This window comes from Schistosoma haematobium, chromosome 2 (genome assembly GCF_000699445.3).
Source record: "Schistosoma haematobium chromosome 2, whole genome shotgun sequence".
Lineage (NCBI taxonomy): Eukaryota > Metazoa > Platyhelminthes > Trematoda > Strigeidida > Schistosomatidae > Schistosoma > Schistosoma haematobium.
The window spans coordinates 14,564,602-14,587,158 of NC_067197.1; the positions used below are offsets into that span (position 1 = coordinate 14,564,602).

The 22,557-nt window shown below is 36.4% G+C and overlaps 1 protein-coding gene across 1 annotated transcript in view; it reads right to left on the bottom strand.

Annotated features, from left to right (window-relative positions):
- Window positions 1-4,498: 4,498 nt before the first annotated feature.
- Window positions 4,499-22,557, bottom strand: part of WDR44 (WD repeat-containing protein 44) — a 47,556-nt gene continuing 29,497 nt past the window's right edge. Inside the window, exons 14-18 of the mRNA XM_051219160.1 lie at window positions 21,159-21,566; window positions 19,599-19,934; window positions 18,867-18,965; window positions 11,397-11,512; window positions 4,499-5,715 (exon numbers count right to left, since the gene is read on the bottom strand). Of these exons, the coding sequence (XP_051067580.1) occupies window positions 5,241-5,715; window positions 11,397-11,512; window positions 18,867-18,965; window positions 19,599-19,934; window positions 21,159-21,566 (1,434 nt within the window). The 3' untranslated portion in view covers window positions 4,499-5,240. The remainder of the gene's footprint in view (window positions 5,716-11,396; window positions 11,513-18,866; window positions 18,966-19,598; window positions 19,935-21,158; window positions 21,567-22,557) is intronic.

The following is a 22,557-nucleotide window of genomic DNA, read 5'->3' on the forward strand; positions in this document are numbered from 1 at the left end:
ATTCTTCCATAATCATGAACCTTAAAGACAGCCCTGATCTCCCTATCAGCTTGCAGGGCAAACATGATAGGGTGCTCTGGGAAGAATTAGACAATAAGCTGGAACTTTCAAAAACAGAGCCTATTATGGTCACACGGCTCACTCGGGGAAAAAACTCTAACCATCCAAGACTGCTTCGTGTAACACTCGCTAACGCTACAGATGTAAAGGATATACTAATAGCTAGTCACTTACTGAAATCAGGTGGGAATGTAGGAATACTGCTTGACATATTGTATTCTGAGTGCAATCTCATCCGAAATATCCCTAGAGGATCTCGCGAGAAGTTTTTCCGCTGAAGAAGCGTCATTGTGCATGGTGTATCGGAAAACAAGAACTTTGATATTTGGGAAATGACAGTTCATCAAAACATTCATCAAAAATACATTGACTCAACAAATGGCGAGATTGGCAAGAAGGATGGAGATTCTAGACACTGGCTGATGGAGATAACCTCTCTATCCTCCTATATTGCGGCTGCAACTCTTGAAGCACTTCGTGTCAACATAGGCCGGTTGCCAACCGGAATCCATATGCACCCAGATAGGCCACATGATGCCGGGATCAAGCACAAAGGCAATTTGGAGCTGACCACTTCACTCGTGGACTGTCTAGATAATAAAAAAACGCGGAAAGCATAGGGACTTCCAACTCAGAAAACCTTGTATAGGTAGGCTACCTGTTTATTCGCATAGGGCTCATACAGACAAACAGGAATGAGAAGATAACGCGTTTCGAATTGAAAGCATAAACTGCTTATAAATGAACGTCACAAGTTGACCGAATAAAATAGATGAGCTAGGTGAACTCAACAATGCTAATAATGCTCATCTGATAGGAATATCTGAAACTCAGATATCTTCTTACTTTGCGGACCAAGAGCTAGCAATACAGAAAAACAGGAATTGGGGGTAGAGTAGACTTATACATACGATCATGCCTGGAGGTACACCAAGTTCATAACCAAGAGTTTAGAAATCTTTATGAATCCGTATGGTGCTCAGTAAGATTGCCCACCACATCGAGGTGTCCAGCTGGAGTCATCTACAGGAAGCCCACTGCTGACATCGGGTATGACAATCGTATGCTGGAAGGATTACCCCCCTCTACTCGTCTCAGATTCACTCACATACTGATTCTAGGAGACTTCATTTATCCTAAAGTCAATTTCACGGAACATATGAATACTGAAGGTGAAAACTCTACTGAAGCTCGATTCTTTAACCACACTGAGGATTATTCGAACATGTGAAGTCGGCAACTTGATGGAGAAACAGTCAGACGCTTTCGCGCTTAGACTGGATATTTACAGGCGATGATGTTTATCAGATGACCATGTATTTGCATATCGGTACTGCGAGTCTGATTTTCATGAGTATTCCGGTACTTGACGTTGGTCGATGTGCAAAATACTGTATTTATCCCGATATTAGTGTGCGGACCATTCAATACTGCGTTAAACATGATGAATATATAATCCGGTTTTGCATGAACATCATTTAGCAGTTGTTTATTTGATAATAACTCCACCTGTAGCCCCTCTTAAGCTGCTGCCTGTCCTACGCCTTACAAAAAAGAGCAGGTTTGGGGTTAGAGACCCCATCCCGTAGAAAACTAACTCGCTAAAAAACGCCAACCAGAAAAAATAATTCAAACGTAAACTCTACCCTGGGAGTCAGAAGGTCTTCATTTAGAAGAACTATGACGCCTCATGATGAAAGCCGAATTCCTTCGGAAGCTACGAGGTTGATGCCCCTTCTGACAACCAGAGCGACCATTTATTTAGGTACATGGAATGTTCGTACAATGTGTGACAACGGCAGCGCCTTCCGAATTGCTGCAGAAATGAGAAGATACAACCTAGAGGTGCTTGGGATCAGTGAAACACATTGGACGCAAGTTGGACAACAACGACTAACTTCAGGAGAGCTCCTGTTATACTCCGGCCATGAAGAAGAAAATGCACCACATACACAAGGAGTTGCATTGATGCTGTCCAAACAAGCGCAAAATGCACTTATAGGATGGGAATCTCATGGACCAGAGATCATCAAAGCCTCGTTCAAAACAAAGAAAGAGGGCATTTCAATGAACATCATCCAATGCTATGCGCCTACCAGCGACTACAATGAAGACGCTAAAGATCAATTCTACAATAGGCTGCAGTCAATAGTCGAGAAGTGCCCAACAAAGGACCTGACCATTCTGATGGGAGATTTCAACGCCAAGGTTGGAACGGACAACACTGGATATGAAGACATCATGGGACAACACGGACTGGGAGAAAGGAACGAAAATGGTGAGAGATTTGCACATCTATGTGCCTTCAATAAACTGGTCATAGTCAGAACTATATTCCCACATAAATGCATTCACAAAACCACATGGACTTCACCGGATCACACAACACAAAACCAAATCGATTATATCTGCATCAACAAAAGGTTCAGGAGGACGATGGAAGACGTGAGAAACAAGAGAGGAGCTAATATGGCATCAGATCATCACTTGCTGATCACCAAGATGAAATTGAAACTCAAGAAGCACTGCACAACGGGGCGGACAACACAGAAGTTCAATACGGCCTTTCTTCAGGATACTGACAAACTCAACAAATTCAAGATAGTCCTCAGCAACAAGTTCCAAGCCTTTCATGATCTACTCGATGGAGAAGGAACTACTGTGGAGAGCAACTGGAAGGGGATCAAAGAGGCAATCACTTCAACATGTCATGAGGTCCTGGGTCACAAGAAGTACCATCAAAAGGAATGGATCACTGTTGATACACTGGATAAGATTCAAGAAAGAAGGAACAAGAAGGCAGCAATCAATACCAGTCGGACAAGAGCAGAAAAAACCAAGGCACAAGCTGAATACACAGAAGTAAACAAACAATTGAAGAGGAGCATCAGAACCGACAAACGTAAATATGTGGAAGATTTAGCAACGACGGCGGAAAAGGCTGCAAGAGAAAGAAACATGAGACAATTGTATGACACGGCAAAAAAACTCTCTGGAAATCGCCGCAAACCAGAACGACCAGTGAAAAGCAAGGAAGGAAAAGTAATCACAAACATTAAACGACAACGAAACAGGTGGGTAAAACACTTCAAAGAACTCTTGAATCGACCAGCCCGACTGAACCGACCCAACATCGCAGCAGCACCCACGGACCTACCAATTGATGTTGGCTCACCAACAACTGAAGAAATCAGCATGGCCATCAGACAAATCAAGAGCGGGGCCAGACAGCATTCCAACAGAGGCACTGAAAGCAGATATAGCAGTAACTACAAAGATACCTCAAATTCTCTTCGGCAAAATTTCGGATGAAGTACAAGCACCAACAGACTGGAGAGGACTCGTGATCAAGATACCTAAGATCGCAGCAAGTGTTAAAACCACAGAGACATCACTCTTCTCTCAATACCAGGGAAAGATTTCAACAGGGTATTGTTAACCAGAATGAAGGACTCCGTAGACGCCCGAGTCCAATCGCAATCGACAGGAAAGATTTGGAAGATGTAAAAACCTTTAAACATCTGGACAGTATCATTGATGAAGGCGCGGACCGGCAAAGCAAGAGCAACATATTTACAACTGAAGAACATCTGGAACTCAACACAAAGGTCAGGATTTTCAATGCAAGTGTCAAGACAGTTCTACTGTATGTGGTGGAAACCTGGAGAACTACGAAAGACATCATCCAGCAGATACATGTGTTTGTTAACAGCTGTCTACGCAAAATACCTCGAATCCGTTGGTCAGACACTATCAGCAGCAACGTACTGTGGGAGAGGACAAATCAGATCCCAGCGGAGGAAAAAATCATGAGGAAGTGGGTAGGACACACATTGAGGAAAGCACCCAACTGCGTCGCAAGGCAAGCCCTCACTAGAAATCCCCAAGACTAGAGAAAACACCACGTCGAGAAATGGAGACAGATATGAAAAGAATGAACAAAAATTGGATAGAACTAGAAAGGAAGGCCCATGATAGAGTGGGTTGGAGAATGCTGATCGGCGGTCTATGCTTGACTGGGAGTAACAAGTGTGAGTTATTTGATATGTAGTTAATCATTTAGTGAGATCCTAAAACAATATTGAGCAGTTGATGACACTAAACGGCAAACGTTTGGACCGAACATTGAGGGATTTGATGTGCATCATGTTGAATAAGTGTTTACACTGTGACAGACAGAGCTCAACAAGAACAAGATTTTGGTGTGTAAACATCTAAGCAGATTTCATAAAGCATTATATATGTATGTTTCTCAGTAAAATAAGCCGACTTTTTTCCTCAACTATTTTTCCTATAATTGGTATCCTTTAACTTTGTATGAATAGTGTATTACTATTCAAACAAATCCGTTGGCCAGACACTATCAGCAGCAACCTACTGTGGGAGAGGACAAACCAGATCCCAGCGGAGGAAAAAATTAAACAAATACATATACATTGAATCATTCAAAGCATTTATCATTTATTTAATGCATAAATTGTTTCTTGTTATTAAAATATTTAATCAAAAAAAAATAAACAAAACTTTATATTAAAAAAATAAATCAATTAAAAATAAAATGATGCATAGATTAGATTATTATCATTTTGAAACAATAGTAACATAATATACTACTAACGAAGATCCACTTGTTTTTTTTTTATTAAATCCATCACATTAACTAGAACAGGGAAAGTGACACATAGATACATGACATACGAAAGAGAAAAAAAAAATATTACCTAACGAAAAATATCGATTGAGTGTGAAAAGTTAAAAGAAAAATGCACAAAATGAGTTGTATCTAAATGATGATAAGAATAATAATTATTAGGGGTAATAAGATTACTGTTTTTTCCCCTCCATAACAACCAATTCATTAAGTGACATATGAAAAGGGGAAACAGAATTAGCTAATTGAATTAACAATATCCGTTTTGTAATTGCACCCCCCGCCTGAAAAGTTATATAAATTGATTGATAGAAATTACCAGAAAATATTTAAATAAAAAAGATACTCATTGGTTTTACAGAACTAAAAAGAAATGAATACAAATACAACTTTACTAGTAGGCAGTCAACTGTAGAAAAAAAACAATTAGAATATTTACAAATAGATAGTAGTCAGATGACATACATTAACGAAGTGAATATATGCAGGAGAAATGATTGAATTGTTTAACCCATTATTTGTTTAAATATTAACTACATGTGGATTGTGTAATTTCAGTTGAAAACTTTTTGAACACTCGAATACAACCATTACAATCAGCTGAAACGACTACTTCACCTAAATAAACAAATGTTTCCCGATTTAGATCAGTAGTAGTAATTGATGATTGATTTGGATTTAATAGTCTATGACGAGGAATACTACTGCTACCATCATTAATATAACCACCAGCACAATTGCTATTACTCAAATCAGAATGATTTGAAATAGTGAATGAATTCAATGGTTTTCTTGTTGAACATGATTTATTCAATACTAAATTTGGATTTGGACTGAACACAGCTACTGTAACCATTGTATCATGGGCTTTAATCGCTTCCCAACAATTATTTCTATCTTTACGTATACGTGAAAATCGAGATATTTTGTCAACATCTAAAGATTTTTGCCAAATATAAAAGAATGCATTTTCGGATCCTGAGATTAAATAACGACCAGTTGGACTGTTGTTAATTGTCAAACAAAATGAAAACAAAACAAATAAATAAACATAAAATCCTTAAGAAAATATGAAAGATATAACTCACTATCAATAGACTGAAAATTGAAAATAATATATGAAAAAGTAACCTTTATAAATAATATCAATAAGCATGATCACGAGATTGATCTTTAACTTACATTTGGTCATTGTTATTGATATGGGTAATCGAGAATAAAACCAGATACTAAGGTTATCTACTGTGTGAGTGACCTGTTAAAATTCACATTCTCCAATCGATTAAATTTCAAATGAATTCTAATAATGTTTATTTTAAAATTTGTGTTTATGTTTAGATCTCGATTGAAAAACCTATTCTCCTAGTCAATTGTGTTGTATTTAACTAACATTTTAGGTATGACTTACAATAATAATAATTCAGTTTTACGAATAGTTATCAGTCAGCCAAATAGTATCATTACTTATGTGGTGATTTCAATTCGTGTGACTGTAACTTCCTTACATCACTAGGTCACCGAAATGTAGTAGATTTTCCTACTCGTTTGGATGCTCATTTGGACTTCGTTTTCATTATTGATGTGGGTATATATGTGACTCGTAAACGTGCTTTATTGTCTAGCTCGGATCACTGCATAATTCGTGTTCTATTTAAAGTATATGGAAAGCATGAAAAGAGTACACTCTTACATCAAACCAAGAAAGTCAAATATAGGAATTACTCAGAAGAAAATATCCGAAATCTGAAAAACATGTTTCATACGACTAACTGGGAATTATTTACAGATGACTTACTGGAAATCACTACTGATGTTATCACTTATTACCTTAATTTCTGTTTTGATATTTGTTGTCCCACTGAAACCATTTTTTGTAAGTTTTGATCGACTTCCATCTTCACAACTAAAACGACTACGAACGGTGGAAGAATGTACGAGGATAAAAATTCTAATGAAGTTCGTAAGCTAAATGGTCTAACAAACCTAGAGATTAGACGTCTGAACTCTATGTTTACTCAAAAACTCTTGTCTTGTAAAAACTCTCCAAGTATGTGGAAACTCTTCAAAAAACTTACAGGTGACAGACAGTTTAGGAGCGATAACTAGCTGAATGCTTGTGACTTAAATAAGTCTTTTGTACGTCAGTCATCTGATGTAATGCTCCCTTCATCCACAGGTTTAAAGAATAGCTGTGTTCCTAGTTTCACTGAAACTGATGCACGAAGATGTCTCCAGTCACCTAATTCATCCCGATGTTTAAGACCTGATGTTATCCCAAACCTCCTTTTTAAAAAGTGTGCTGACGTCCTATGTTATCCATTCACGACTATCTTTAACAGATCCTCTTCATCTAATCTCATACCAAAAATGTGGAGAAAGATGAAGATAATCCCTGTACCCAAGAAAGTATCTGGTGATAAGAATGTGAAATTTAGACCTATTGCAATAACTTCACCCTTCCTCAAAACAATGGAAAAATTATTAATACTTCCACTTCAGCCTGCGATAAAAGAGCATATTGATCCTTATCAGTTTGCCTACAGATGCAAAAGAAGCACTTTAGATGCTGTTGCTGTTCTGCATCACAATATAGTGTTCAACTTAGAAAAGGGTGAGAGGTATGTTCGGTGTGCTTTTCTGGGTTATACTTCAGCTTTTGATTCCATACCAAGATAACGTTTAATTAACAAGTTAATCAGCGTCAACACTGACAGCTGGATAACCAACTGGCTATTTTCTTACCTCTCTGGAAGGGAACAGTACACTGTGTTTGGAGGAAAGTGTTCAGAGTTTCTACTGTCTCATGAAGGTGTACGACAAGGAGCTGTTCTTTCACCTCTTCTTTTCACTTTTTTCCTGCATGATCTGCCATCTTCCACAGAAAACACTTTTGTGAAATATGCAGATGATCTCAATGTATGTATACCTATCTCTACCTCTTTACATCCCATAGAAATGAATAAGTTTTTGTCTCGTATTGATTGTTGGTCTGTTGTTAATGTTCTCATACGTAATCCGTCTAAATGTCAAGACTTTAACTTGAGCATGGGACATGAACGGCATCTAAACTCAAATTTGGGATCCCATAATGCTTGTGCCATTGGAGACCTTGATAAACACAATATCGAAGGTCAATGATCTAGGTGTTACCTTTCCTTCTGATCTCTTGATCTTCTCATGTTTTATTGTTATCGAAGAAAGTTTTCCGTCTGACTTACTAAATCTTTTGAGGTCATAATTAATATGGTTGTGGATAGACATCTGAAGTCATGCAAACTCCTGGTAGGTGTTATCTTATAAGATACTAACCATCCCCTTCACTCTGATCTTTCTCCTTATATATCTTCTGGTAGAACGAGACATAATTACATTAAAATCCATGCACGCAAGCAAAAGTATAAAATGAAAATTCCCATTTTGCCATTTGGTAAATAAAGAAGGAACGAATTGAGCGAAGAAATTTCTTTTCAATTAGTTTTTCATCATGGCTCTACACTAATATATATACGTTTTACAATAATAATATAATACTCATCGAGTGGATACGTTACGTAATAATTACATAATGACATTTAAATTAACATTGATTAATTGGAAGGAAGAGGATTATTAATATTCAAAGTGATCAAGAAGTTGCTAAGTTGCGTAATGTAAGAAACAAAGAAGGAACAGAATTTTAACGGATGGTCAATCGGATGGTAGTTACGTAAGAATCAAGAGATGAATGTTGAGAAGTTATTAAGTTCAAAAGCAACAGAAATAAAATTACAAAAGTTAAAAAAATGGAAGAAGTATGAAAAATAGTTCTTATGAAGGAAATCTTAAACTGATGGCCAGGGCAGGGAAAGGAACCTACTTAGCATGAATGGGTATCCCATGAAATTCATCGACAAGCATATGATGGAGAAGAAAACAAGGACAAAGATACCCACCGTCCACAAGAAGGTACTATTCATAAAACTACAATTCATAAATGACACCATTGAAGAAACCTTGACTCAGAAACTAAGAAGAGCCGTACAAAAAACATTTAATGCTGCCAGATTAAATGCAATCTTCTACAACTATCCCAAGATAAGAACAGCCAACAAAGACAGACTGCCTGAATTCGCCAAATCTATGTGTATCTATCGTTTCAACTTCTCTTGTGGAGCCAGTTATATTGGGCGTACAATTCGGCAAGTCCGTCATCGCATTACTGAACATCATCCGTCGTGGTTAAACAAAGGACAGGTAAAAGTGATTAAAAGTTCTATTCTCTCTCTCACTTGGTTGACATAGGTCATCAAGTCGAATTGAATAAAGCTTTTAAGGTTACCTACAATATCCCATCTAATTTGCCACATGGTTTACGAGTGAGCCTCTTGCATATTGCGGAAGCCATCGCAATCCATGTTCACAAACCTGACCTTTGCATTCAAACGAGATTCGTACAACCACTTTCCCTGCCCTGGCCATCAGTTTAAGATTTCCTTCATAAGAACTATTTTTCATACTTCTTCCATTTTTTTAACTTTTGTAATTTTATTTCTGTTGCTTTTGAACTTAATAACTTCTCAACATTCATCTCTTGATTCTTACGTAACTACCATCCGATTGACCATCCGTTAAAATTCTGTTCCTTCTTTGTTTCTTACATTACGCAACTTAGCAACTTCTTGATCACTTTGAATATTAATAATCCTCTTCCTTCCAATTAATCAATGTTAATTTAAATGTCATTATGTAATTATTACGTAACGTATCCACTCGATGAGTATTATATTATTATTGTAAAACGTATATATATTAGTGTAGAGCCATGATGAAAAACTAATTGAAAAGAAATTTCTTCGCTCAATTCGTTCCTTCTTTATTTACCAAAAGTATAAAAGTTCTATAATACCTTACCTAGCAAATATACTCTGTGACGAACATGTTATTAGAGTTAACTTAGTCAATAACCTGCATTCTTAACATGTCTCTAATTTGAAAAGTTGTAGAGTTTCTCGGTTTTTTTTTTAAACATTTTTTTCCTTTCTTTTCTGTCTTTTTGTAAAAAAAACTTGTTGAAATACCTTGTGCTGAGAATTCTGTATCGTACCAAAATATAATATTGAATAAAGCCATTAATAATCCATTGAGAAACTTTTTATACATGGTTTTAAACAATTTGAAAAACGTGTACTATTATATCGATATCTTAAAAGCATCCTACATAACAATTAGAAATATATGAACTCAAAGAGGAAGGTTAACTTTAGTAACTATGAAATGACTCAGTTATGGAAAGAATCACTTTTCACTTAAGATATTGCAATTTTTATAACCATTAAGAAGTTAGTTTCATTCACACTTCAAATAATTTAATACAGATTATCAAATGGTATTTTCTCAACTACTTAATTCATACACTGTATACTTCAATAAGGAAGCTCAATATCGTACTTATATATACACATAATTGTGAAACGGAGTACATAGCACCTAAGCAAATAAAAGTGTTAATTTAAACAAACCTTAAACAGCATAAATCAAATAACAAATTACAGTTAATTTACGATGATAGTAAAAACCAATCAGGAAACCAATGAACACCAATCTCTAAGTGCTAAAAGTTGAGTTGAGAATATTATGATTAATCTAAATTGAAGAAATAACTATTTTGAAGTGCTTGATATTCCTCTTCCCCTCCATCGAATTATCTCCTAAAATCATTTACACAATCAAACGAGAGTCTTCAAACGTAACACGAATAAAAAACGTGCAAATTGTATATGATTTAACAATTCAGCGCTTCAAGCCTGAACTCTACGTGCAAAAACAATGCATACTTCTGATCAGTGAAATGTTTTGATTCTACTACTGTTTTTCATCTTTGAACTATTTATGCAACCGTTTTGATGTACTTGAATTTCTCAAATATTTAATGACAATCTACTTCTATTTTTCAATAGACTGCTATTATAAATACAGTTTCAACAAATGATATCTTCGAAAACGAAATTATCTTCATTGAATCGGTTTTAATCCTTCAACATTCATATTTGTAAACCATTCTAACCAAAATGTATATATTGTTTATCTCAAGTAAAAAATTAGACGATAAACAAAGTATATACTATTTGTATCTTCTCTTTGTTTAATTAAGGTATGTGACAGTTGAATGAGTTTTCATATGAAATTATTAACCAAATATGGATGGTGGCTAGCAGCGGAATTCAGGGTGCTCGTTTCTTTTTATTTGGGACTGGTCAGTTGCATGTATATGCACCCTAGAGTTGATGTTCACCCTGGGACTCGAACCCAGTACCGTTAGCTCAGTACATGATGGACAAATGGCAAGAAGAGACTGATCAAATGGAGCCCTATACATTGGTGGGAGGATCTAAACAACCAATATATATATACATTAACCAAATATTTTAATCATTCAGTCTACTAACTATAAAGCTAAAAGTTCAAAACTGATCAAAAACCAATCTCCATGGCATTAAATCATACCATATAAACAGAGCAATTCAATGTTTAGGAATATGAAAATATATGCATATATTCCGACTTTTGAATTGTAAACGCTGAAAAAGATGTTATTTAGGAAAAAAACAATAATATAAAACAGAATAAATAAGCTAGCAAAGAAGAAAAGACCAAAATAGAAATAAAAATATGATAGAAGAAGAACAACAATAAACTGCCTACTTACCTGAAAGATGCACGTATTTGACTAGTTTCATTTAGAAACCCACGATATTTACATAATGTATGATAGTCACGAGCATCGACTAAACGTAAACGTGAATCATTTGATGTGACTAAAATCTAGAGATAAGCAACAATAATATGATAGTTACAGAATCCTAGAAAACATTTCATAGTACTGGTTAAAATTCAATACTAGTTGACAACTTTTGGGGGGAATCCTATGAAACCTAGTCACATAGATTATTAATAGACTTTCTAGGATGATCGAATATACAACAATGTTTTTCTCTATTAACGATGTATATTTTTAACATTTTGGCACGTTTATTGAATGATATTGTATGAAATTTATCAAATCCTATGTGTATGCCGCGTCTATAGTAATCTGAACTGAAAGTAATGTAGAAAGTAGTTAGTATGCCCCCAAATGCCCTGGTACAACCGAGAGTGGGGAGAGTCAGCTCTCCCTCTCAACATGCTCTCACATGGCCACGTGCATACAAACACTGCCAGGGAAGACCTACTCATTGCCTTCTCGTGGTGGGGGTGTTGTTTACGAAATTGAGAGGACGAAGAGGAAATGTCCGGCGCTTTAACCGGGTTGGTGGATATGGAGGACCTATCTAGAAGAGTTAGCTGGAAAACTCGAATTTTAAACCAATGATGCACATGGGCTCCAGGATCCTAAGGAAACAAATAGCGTATGAACCAGTCGTTGGTCACCGACTACCATGGAACTGCATCTCCTTACGATGCTCCATTGCCTTGTGGATCAGACCTTCAGGTCGAAGGCTCCGAGTGTGGCTCCCTAAGAAAACCACCTGCTTCGGTTTGTGCACCAGGGCAGTATCACAGCCCACACACAAACAAAATGAAAATGACGATTTGTGTGGCGCATATGTATTTAGTGCCTCCTTGTACCAATATTTATGTGTTAAAATAAATAAATATACAATAATAGTAGTTAGTAATGTCATATCCCTAGGTGATTTATTTTAACTTATGGTCAGATGAATGAATTTAATTTTTCCTAATTATTCTGTCACTCATAATATTTCCCCTTAACAATTATTCATGTGCAACTCTGAACATGTATTATACATCTGTGTATAAAAGTATGTAGGCTTCTATCCCCTTTCTGCATTTTTTTATCTGACTTATAAAAATTGAATCACATCACTAGCCTCGGAGTCTATGTATATTACTGAATTGCAAAGCTTTATACAACCGCTTCATCTTTTACTTCCATGTCTGTCATTCAATTTCAGTATGTCTAAAATATACGTAACATAAATACAATTTGTATTCGACACTTGATTAATCGTGTTAAATTGACAGAAAATAATACAAAGTCCAGTGGGATAAAATACACTTCATTAGAATTAATATCGTTTTGTCTAGAATGGAGTCAAACAATGAACATCAAAATACAGCTTATCAAAAATTTTAAACATGCATTCATTGATTAAGAAAGAAAAATCCCTATTTCTCAATTGTCACACTACGATGATAACACATGACTAAAAATCAAATTAAGATAAGACAAAAGTGTACACATCTAGATTCTATTAAAAATAACTGAAATAGTAAGTTATTTGTTGTTACCTTGTTAACTAATAAATAATTCAATACAGAAGTAGATATTATCAATGGAAAATGACAAATTACATTGATTATATATATCATAATCATTAAAGATATGTTTACATTTTCAATGAATTACTGTCAATGTATCAGCTCTTAGCATTTTCTATGTGTAAGACAGAGTGATAAAACACAGGTCAAACCCATCCTTATATTTTATTTGAGCAATTTTGATTGTTACATTTTTATTTTGAAGTGGCAAAATCAAATCAACTTATAAGCAGTATCATTAAAAATAACAAGAATAAGATGAAATAAATTAAAACATGAATACAGCATATATACATACACTATGTACGTACACACATCTACACAGTATCTAATTTATTGTAAATTTCAATAATATTTTTGCCGCCAGTAAACAGTTCATTTAAAAAAAATATCAAAAGATATGAACAAATACTTATTCAATTAAATTGAGTAATAAACAATATTTAAAACAATGTGTATTTATGTGTGTACTTATGAAACATAATGAATTGTGACCTCATATAATTTATAGCAGAGATAAGATTGAATGATTATTATCATTATTATTGTATTTATTATTAATATTATGAGAACCTATAATAATTAATAATATTAAAGATTAATACATTTATCAATCATTGAACAATGAACAAGCAATAGACGTGAATATCTATATAAATAAATAAACTGTAAAATGAATATCAAAATAGACAATTTAAAAGCGTCGAATACAAATGACATTGTACATTGAGACGAAAAAAAATGTAAAAGCAATATCATAAAAGTTTAATCAAGTTAGAGTAGTAGTAGAACTACTATTATTACTGTTACTATTTTTAATACTAACTCCGCCTGTAGCTCTTCTAGAGTTACTGCCGGTCCCAAGCCCGGGTAAAGGAGGAGGGTTGGGCATGGGGTTAGCGTCCCCATCCCGTAGAAAACTAACTCGCTAAAAAAACGCTTACCAGAAAAAATATTTCAAACCATTTTAACTCTGCCCTGAGAGTTAGAAGGTCTTCATGTAGAAGAATTATGACGCTTCATGGTGAAAGCCGAATTCCTTCGGAAGCCACGAGGCCGATGCCCCTTCTAACAACCAGAGCAAAAATTTTTATAGGTACATGGAACGTTAGAACAATGTGGGAAACCGGGAAGACCAGTCAAATAGCAACGGAAATGAGGAGATACAACTTAGCAGTACTGGGAATCAGCGAAACCCACTGGACCCAAGCTGGACAGAAAAGGCTAGCTACGGGAGAGATGCTGCTATACTCCGGTCACGAAGAGGATAATGCTCCACACACACAGGGAGTTGCTCTAATGCTGTCCAAAGTAGCACGAAATGCACTTGTAGGATGGGAATCCCACGGATCCAGAATCATCAAAGCATCATTCAAAACAAAGAAGGAGGGGATCTTAATGAATATTATCCAATGTTATGCACCCACCAATGACAGCAACGACGACATTAAAGATCAATTCTACGAGCGGCTGCAGTCAATCATAGAGAAATGCTCAAGAAAGGACCTCACCATTCTGATGGGAGATCTAAATGCCAAGGTCGGAATAGACAACACTGGATATGAAGATATTATGGGACGACATGGACTGGGAGAGAGGAACGAAAATGGAGAAAGATTTGCAAATTTGTGTGCATTCAACAAATTAGTCATAGGAGGCACAATATTTCCACACAAACGTATACACAAGGCTACATGGATCTCACCGGACCACACTACAGAGAACCAGATAGACCATATTTGCATCAAAAAAAAATTCCGAAGGACAATGGAAGATGTGAGAACCAGGAGAGGAGCTGACGTAGCTTCAGATCACCACCTAGTTGTAGCCAATTTAAAACTGAAGCTAAAAAAGAACTGGACAAGTGGACAAACAGCAATACAAAGGTTCAATACAGCCTTCCTTCGAGATACTGACAAACTCAATGAATTCAAGATAGCTCTCAACAACAGATTCCAAGCCTTTCAAGATCTACTGAAGGAAGGACAACTGGAAAGGCATCAAAGAAACATTGACTTCAACATGTCAAGAGGTTCTGGGCCTAAAGAAACACCATCATAAGGAATGGATCTCTATAGAAACACTGGACAAGATCAAAGAAAGGAAGAACAAGAAGACAGCAATTAACAACAGCCAAACACGAGCAGAGAAAGTCCAAGCACAAGCTGAATACATAGAAGCAAACAAGCAAGTGAAGAGGAGCATTAGAGCCGACAGGAAGAAATACGTGGAAGAATTAGCAACGACGGCAGAAAAAGCTGCTAGAGAAGGAAATATGAAACAGCTCTACGATACAACGAAGAAACTATCAGGGAAATACAGTAAACCAGAGAGGCCGGTCAAAGACAAAGAAGGCAAGCCAATCACTGAAATTCAACAACAGAGAAATAGATGGGTAGAATACTTCGAGGAACTCCTGAATAGGCCGGCTCCAATGAATCCACCGAACATCGAAGCAGCACACACAGATCTTCCTATAGATGTCAACCCACCAACGACGGAAGAAATTAGAATGGCCGTCAGACAAATCAAGAACGGGAAAGCAGCAGGACCCGACAACATACCAGCTGAAGCACTGAAATCAGACGTCGAAGTAACCACAAGCATGCTTTACCTTCTATTCAAAAAGATTTGGGAGGAGGAACAAGTGCCAATGGACTGGAAAGAAGGACACCTCATCAAGATTCCAAAGAAAGGAGATCTGAGCAAATGTGAAAACTACAGAGGCATTACACTACTGTCAATACCAGGGAAAGTCTTCAACAGGGTGTTGCTGAACCGGATGAAGGATGCAGTAGATGCCCAACTTCGAGATCAACAAGCTGGATTCCGAAAGGATCGGTCGTGCACAGACCAAATTGCAACACTACGGATCATCGTCGAACAATCAGTTGAGTGGAACTCGTCACTATACATCAACTTCATTGATTATGAAAAGGCATTCGACAGTGTAGATAGGAGGATATTATGGAAACTTCTTCGACACTACGGAGTTCCTCAGATGATTGTCAATATTATCCGGAACTCATACGACGGACTACAGTGCAAAGTAGTGCATGGAGGACAGCTGACAGATGCATTCCAAGTAAGGACCGGAGTCAGACAAGGCTGTTTACTCTCTCCCTTCCTCTTTCTTCTGGTGGTCGACTGGATTATGAAGACCTCGACATCTGAAGGAAAACACGGAATACAATGGACAGCTCAGAACCAATTAGACGATCTGGACTTCGCAGATGACCTAGCCCTCCTATCACGTACACGTGAACAGATTCAGATAAAGACAGCCAATGTAGCAGCAGTCTCTGCATCAGGAGGCCTCAGCATACACAAAGGGAAAACCAAGGTCCTCAAATTCAAAGCGGAGAATAGCAATCCAATCACCCTTGATGGCGAAACTCTGGAAGATGTAGAATCCTTCACATATCTGGGAAGCATCGTCGATAGACATGGAGGTTCAGATGCAGACGTAAAGGCGAGGATTGGCAAAGCAAGGGCCGCATTCCTACAATTGAAGAACATATGGAACTCAAAACAACTTTCAACCAATATCAAAGTGAGAATCTTCAATACGAACGTCAAGGCAATTCTACTGTATGGAGCTGAAACTTGGAGAACTACAACAACCACAATCAAGAAAGTACAAGTATTTATAAATAGCTGTCTACGCAAGATACTCAACATCCATTGGCCGGATACCATCAGCAATAGCCTTCTGTGGGAGAGAACAAACCAACTTCCAGCTGAAGAGGAAATTAGGAAAAGACGATGGAAATGGATAGGACATACATTACGCAAATCGTCAAACTGCATCACGAGGCAAGCTCTAACTTGGAATCCTGAAGGGAAGCGGAAAAGAGGAAGGCCAAAGAACACATTACGTCGGATAATAGAAGCAGATATGAAAAGGATGAATTACAACTGGAAGGAGCTGGAAAGGATTGCCCAGGACAGGGTTGGATGGAGAATGCTGGTGAGCGACCTATGCTCCTTCACGAGGAGTAACAGGTGTAAGTAAGTAAGTATTTTTAATACTATTGAAGGAGTATTTTGTTTGAGTGACAGCGAAATTCGACCTAAGGCCTCCTCATGGGACTGCTGAGTAGTACGAGCAACCTTGCTAGGCAACTTAGACGGCCGATGAAGATCGGACTGATCACCCACTCTGTTTTATCTTTGGTCGACTCGGGATCCACATCGAGGTTCACTTAACCGCACCGGGCCACCCGATATGTGTGTTTATGTATAAGAATTGCAGAAGTCCTCGGACCTATGTAGTCCATGTATGTATGCATATGCAAAGGGTGCATGCGTGGTGTTGTACAAAGGAAACGCTAGCTAAAATACTGTCTATCCTATGCCTAATAAAATCAGCGGTTTAATATATCGGCTGAAAGACATAATAAAAATTATGGCAGCAAATACTAGGGAGAGACGACCAACAATCTCCCCGAGAGAATGCTTATGCTGTGTGTCAGGATGTACTGGGGCGGTAGCCATATGCTGAATGATACTCGTGTAATGTATAAGAGATAGTCTGGTGTAGTGAATACGTTTCCAAGGGAGTGGTGAACATCTACCCTACCAGGTGGGTGAATACACTTATATATATATATATATATATATATATATATATATATATATATATATATATATATATATATTTGCTATGGGATGCATGGGGTAAAACCTGTATGCATATAAAGTATATTTGTTAACAGGGTAGGTATACCTGTAGGTAAACCAAGGAATATTCGGATGAAAATCCGTGTGTCACATCCTATGTATGTAGACTATACCTATCCAGGGTAAGTAAAAACCAAAAATTCCTTTACTTGCTCTTATTACGATGCTGGGATACACGTACAGACCTGCGGAGCCGCAGTTCTTCACAAAACGACATTCGCGCGGTGTGTTTGCGAGTCGTGAAAACCCGGAATACTTTCCAGAAGGGCCTATATGCTTTACTGGAAAAAGCTTTACCAACCAATCTAGCTGGAACACCATTCTGTTTGAGTATGGCAGTATTAATAAACTGTGATTGGATTTATGTCTATTGGTCAAATAGACAACAATGGATCTTCTTAGCTTAAACAGTCAGTTAAAAAGTAAATAATATAAAACAAAAAAACTACCAAGTGTTTAGTAGTTTTAAGTATTTTATAAAATAGCAGATAATGATCTTAGATATCTATATACGTCTACCGATCGAAACATTTTGAATAACTGTAACTGTCTACTCTAATACAGAATGATTTACTCAGCATAAAAACAACTGACTTAATTAGTAGATTGGAAAATTAGTCCCTAGAGAATTTAATGTGACTAGACCTTGTACATCTAGAATGACCAAATATTTTATAAAGCTTTCCCCCCTTTTGTTAATAAATTGTAGTTCTACCGAATAAGCAAGCAATCAGTAATAACATTCGATTCATATAATCATACTAAACTTTTCTATTATCTGATTAGTTATTTCATTCAAATTCATATGGTGTATTAATTGTACGGAAAATAACCACCCCAGATTTGTGACAAATATCACCCACTGGCAGCGGATGATGATTGTGCAACTTCAAGAATCAAGTGAAATTAGAACTGCTAAGGATCAGATACTAACACAATCGTTTGAAGGTTGACCGCTCCTCGTTAGGCCAAAAAGTCCTGAGTTAGACTTCTGGTGGAGTTGTGAATGCTCACTTCAGAAACATCTCATACTAGGACAAAATAACCGTTCACTGTTTCCTAATTTTTAATGTGTATCTAACTAAAGTCAATCTACGATGTAAAACTAATTTGTTGTTATTAACATAATTACTATTAATAATATTTAATTTACCTTATTTGAATCAGAAGGATCACATTCAATCGCCGTAACACGACAGTGACGACCTTTTGCCGTACCAGATTTGATCGTTATAAAAGTTATATACGATAGCTGTGAAATTCAACAATAAAACACAAATAAACATAAAATTACCCAGATAGAAAAAAAAGGAAGCTATAAAGTTTCATAAAGATAAGTGAACATTAATGGTTCAATATCACAGAATTATTTAACAATGTTACCCAGGAAAAAATATACCAGGTTAAAGGTAGTTGATCATCTATCTCTAATACTGTATTATTGCATGAAGTTACGTTTTAAAATACTACTTAAAAACAACAATGGCAATTTTTATGTGTGGAATTGTGACTGGATTTAACCCCCTCTACCCAGACCAAAGAACTTTATGATTTCAATAAAATTCAATAATCTCCACAACCCCATACTGAAAGCATTATTTTGATCGAAAGGTCACCAGCGATTAATCATGCAATCAAAAGGGGGGAAATAATGTAGATTGATACAAATTGTAAATTTAACTTAAAAGTTAAGGTAAAAACCGCGAGATCTCAAGGTCCTACATCCCATCGTTAACAGAATTACGAATGTAAATGCTGACATGTCCTTCCTAATATTTATCAGTTATTTAACTAATATCAATCAATGATGAAATTCAACATTAATCAAAACATAATGATATTTTTAGAAATGGTAAATCATTAAAAGGCATAAAGTATAACTAACCTCACTATTAAAAAATAATACACGACCATCATATGTGCCGACAACAACTTTAGTGCCTTCACAAGCAAATGTTGCACAAGTGATCACTGTTTTGGGTCCAACACCACCACCACTTCCCTTTGATGATAGACCCGGTAAGGATGTTGTATACTGTGAACCAGTATATGGATTAGAACGTGTAAAAAAGTTAGCGACAGTATTTGTGGACGATGAATTAGTTGACACTGGTAAAGCACTAGGCACGGGAACTTCAACCCAAAAACGAACTTTTTTATCTGGTATATTCCATAGCCGAAGTTTTCCATCCAGACTACCAGAAAGGAAATAACGATCATCCTAAGAGGGAGAGGGGACAATTGTTAAAGATGAAAGAACGCTAATTAGTTTAGTGATAGTATATGCTTACGAAGTAACCACTTTAAATACCCGAACAGCTCAGCTGAACCTATCGAACTTGAAGCATTATATGCAAACTTACCCAAAGATCATACTCCAACAATAATGGAATAAATTGGCAATGCCGTCGGACAAATCAAAAGTGAGAAAGCAGAAGGACTAGACAGGATATCAGCTGAAGCACTGAATCCAGATGAAAAGCTAACTACAGAAATATTTCACATTATCTTCAAACGGGTTTGGGAGCAAAAGAGGGTACCACGGAACTGGAAAGAGGGATACCTCGTCAAGAAACCAAAGAAAGGAAAGCTTAGTAAGAAAACTTCATTGATTATTAGCATGGAATGCAGTAGACACTTTGGGTTCAGCTGGATGATTCGGATTTTGCCGATGACTAAACTGTACTATATTGTACATAGAAATAAGTTCAGACGGATGTTTCCAGTGCAGCAGGATTTTCCGCAGAAGTAGGCCTCAACATTCAAAATAAAAAAAAACAAGGTCCAGAAGTGCAAGGTAGTGAGCAACAACAAAAACACACTTGATAGTAAAGTTCTGGAAGAGGTAGAAACTTTTGCGTACCTGAGCAGCATGATTGGTTAACAGGGGGAATCTGATACAAGGATTGGCAAAGCGAGGGCAGTGTTCTTGAAATCGAAGGATATCTGGAACTTAAAATGGCTGTCAGCCAACGCCACAGTCAGGATTTTCAATACAAACGTTAAAAAAGTTGGAGAATCACTATCATCATCAACAAAAAGTACGAGTGTTCACAAACAGCTGTCTACGCAAGATACTTCAGATCCATTGACTAGAGACAACCAACAATAACCCATTCTGACAGGGAACAAACCAGCTTAGCAGAAGTTAGGGAAAGACGCACTTTAAGAAAACCAATAAACTACATCATAAAACCAGCACTGATTTGGAACCCTCGAGGCAAAAGGAAGAGGCTGATCAAACAAATTGTGTCTATAATCGTAAGGAGAGTTTATTGAAGATCACTGGTTGGCGCCCTATGTATACCCCCGACAGAGAGAGAAGTAAATAAGCGATTTAAAATAAGTAAGACTATTATTAAAATAATGAAAATGTCAAAACACAAGAACAACCATATATATATATATATATATATATATATATATATATATATATAATGTATACCTTCGGATGAAATACAATTGTTGGCACTGTATCATTATGACTAAATACACATAGGCATTCACGTCGACTAATATGCCATAATCGTACTTGATGATCCATACTAGTAGCTAGAAGGAATAAATTTTTAGACCATGCCAATTCAGTAACAACACCCTCATGACCTCTTAAAACCAATAATGGTTTTGAACGAAATACAGTTCTACGTTCTCGATGGAAATCATTCATTGTAGGCAATAATGCCGTTGTTGTTGTTGTTGTCGGTGGTGGTCCTGGTGCTGTCGTTATTCCAGTAGGTTTCGTTCTACTATTTTTAGTACTACCACAGGAGGATAATGGTGAAGGGAAGTCATCAGTTAGACCGAGTACAGTAGAATATCCTGGAGCAGAACTGCTACTAGACGCTCCATCCTGAAATGTAAGTAAACAAAGCTAAACAAAATAGTCAAATTAAAACATATATACCTAGCCAAATATAAAAGTTAATTAATCTGTAAATCCATTTTACATGGTTATTTAAGATGTACATACAAATGAGCTGAAATGATTACAATGAAAATTTTTTTATACTGATCAACGCTTAGCGTTTAGGCTAGTATTATCAAATAGTACCAAGTAGATTTAATCTACAAGTTGGAAACCTTTTCTCTTTTTCTTGAAGGGAAATTTAGTAAAATTTCACTTGTCAAGATTCGCCTAGTTGTATCAATTTATATTGCCTATCATCCTTAGGGGTTACTTTCCTTCTAGTAACATTTTGAATAGCTACCACTAAAATTTTTATTAGCCACTAATAATGAAAACAATTTTTAAACTCATCAAGTTTCAACACATCAGTCTGATGGTAATTCATTATTCGACCGGTAACCAAACTTTAAAAGATAATGCTAGACACCTACCTCCCCAAAAATTGTAAAATATTAACTGAACCATACGTAAGGTAAGTAACTAAGAGTAGGATTAAAAGAGAGTCGTTCTATATAGCAAACACATTGATTTGAGAAATTAAATAAAGCTAATCACTGGACACAATAATTGAAACAAAACTATGAATCGATTGTATAAAACTACTATTCTCTTCGTTGGCAGTGACGCATCAAATGATCTAATTTGAACAAGAAAAATGTTAGAAACTTAACGAAAAGTGAAGAAGCTTGTGGAAATTAGTCCCATTTGTAGGTAGTACAGTTAAGGTACCACTGCAAATCGGAAAGCATTGGACAGATATTTAATCTTATTATAATTCTCAGTAGCGTTTCAACACACTGGTTTTATAGCTAACCGTTGTTGCGAAAATCGTAGAACCTGGATTCGATCTCAAAAAGATTTATAGATGTGCAATGCCGATAACCTTCATACAGAAACGAAACAGCTACACAGTTTCGTTGTTCTCAGTGATATT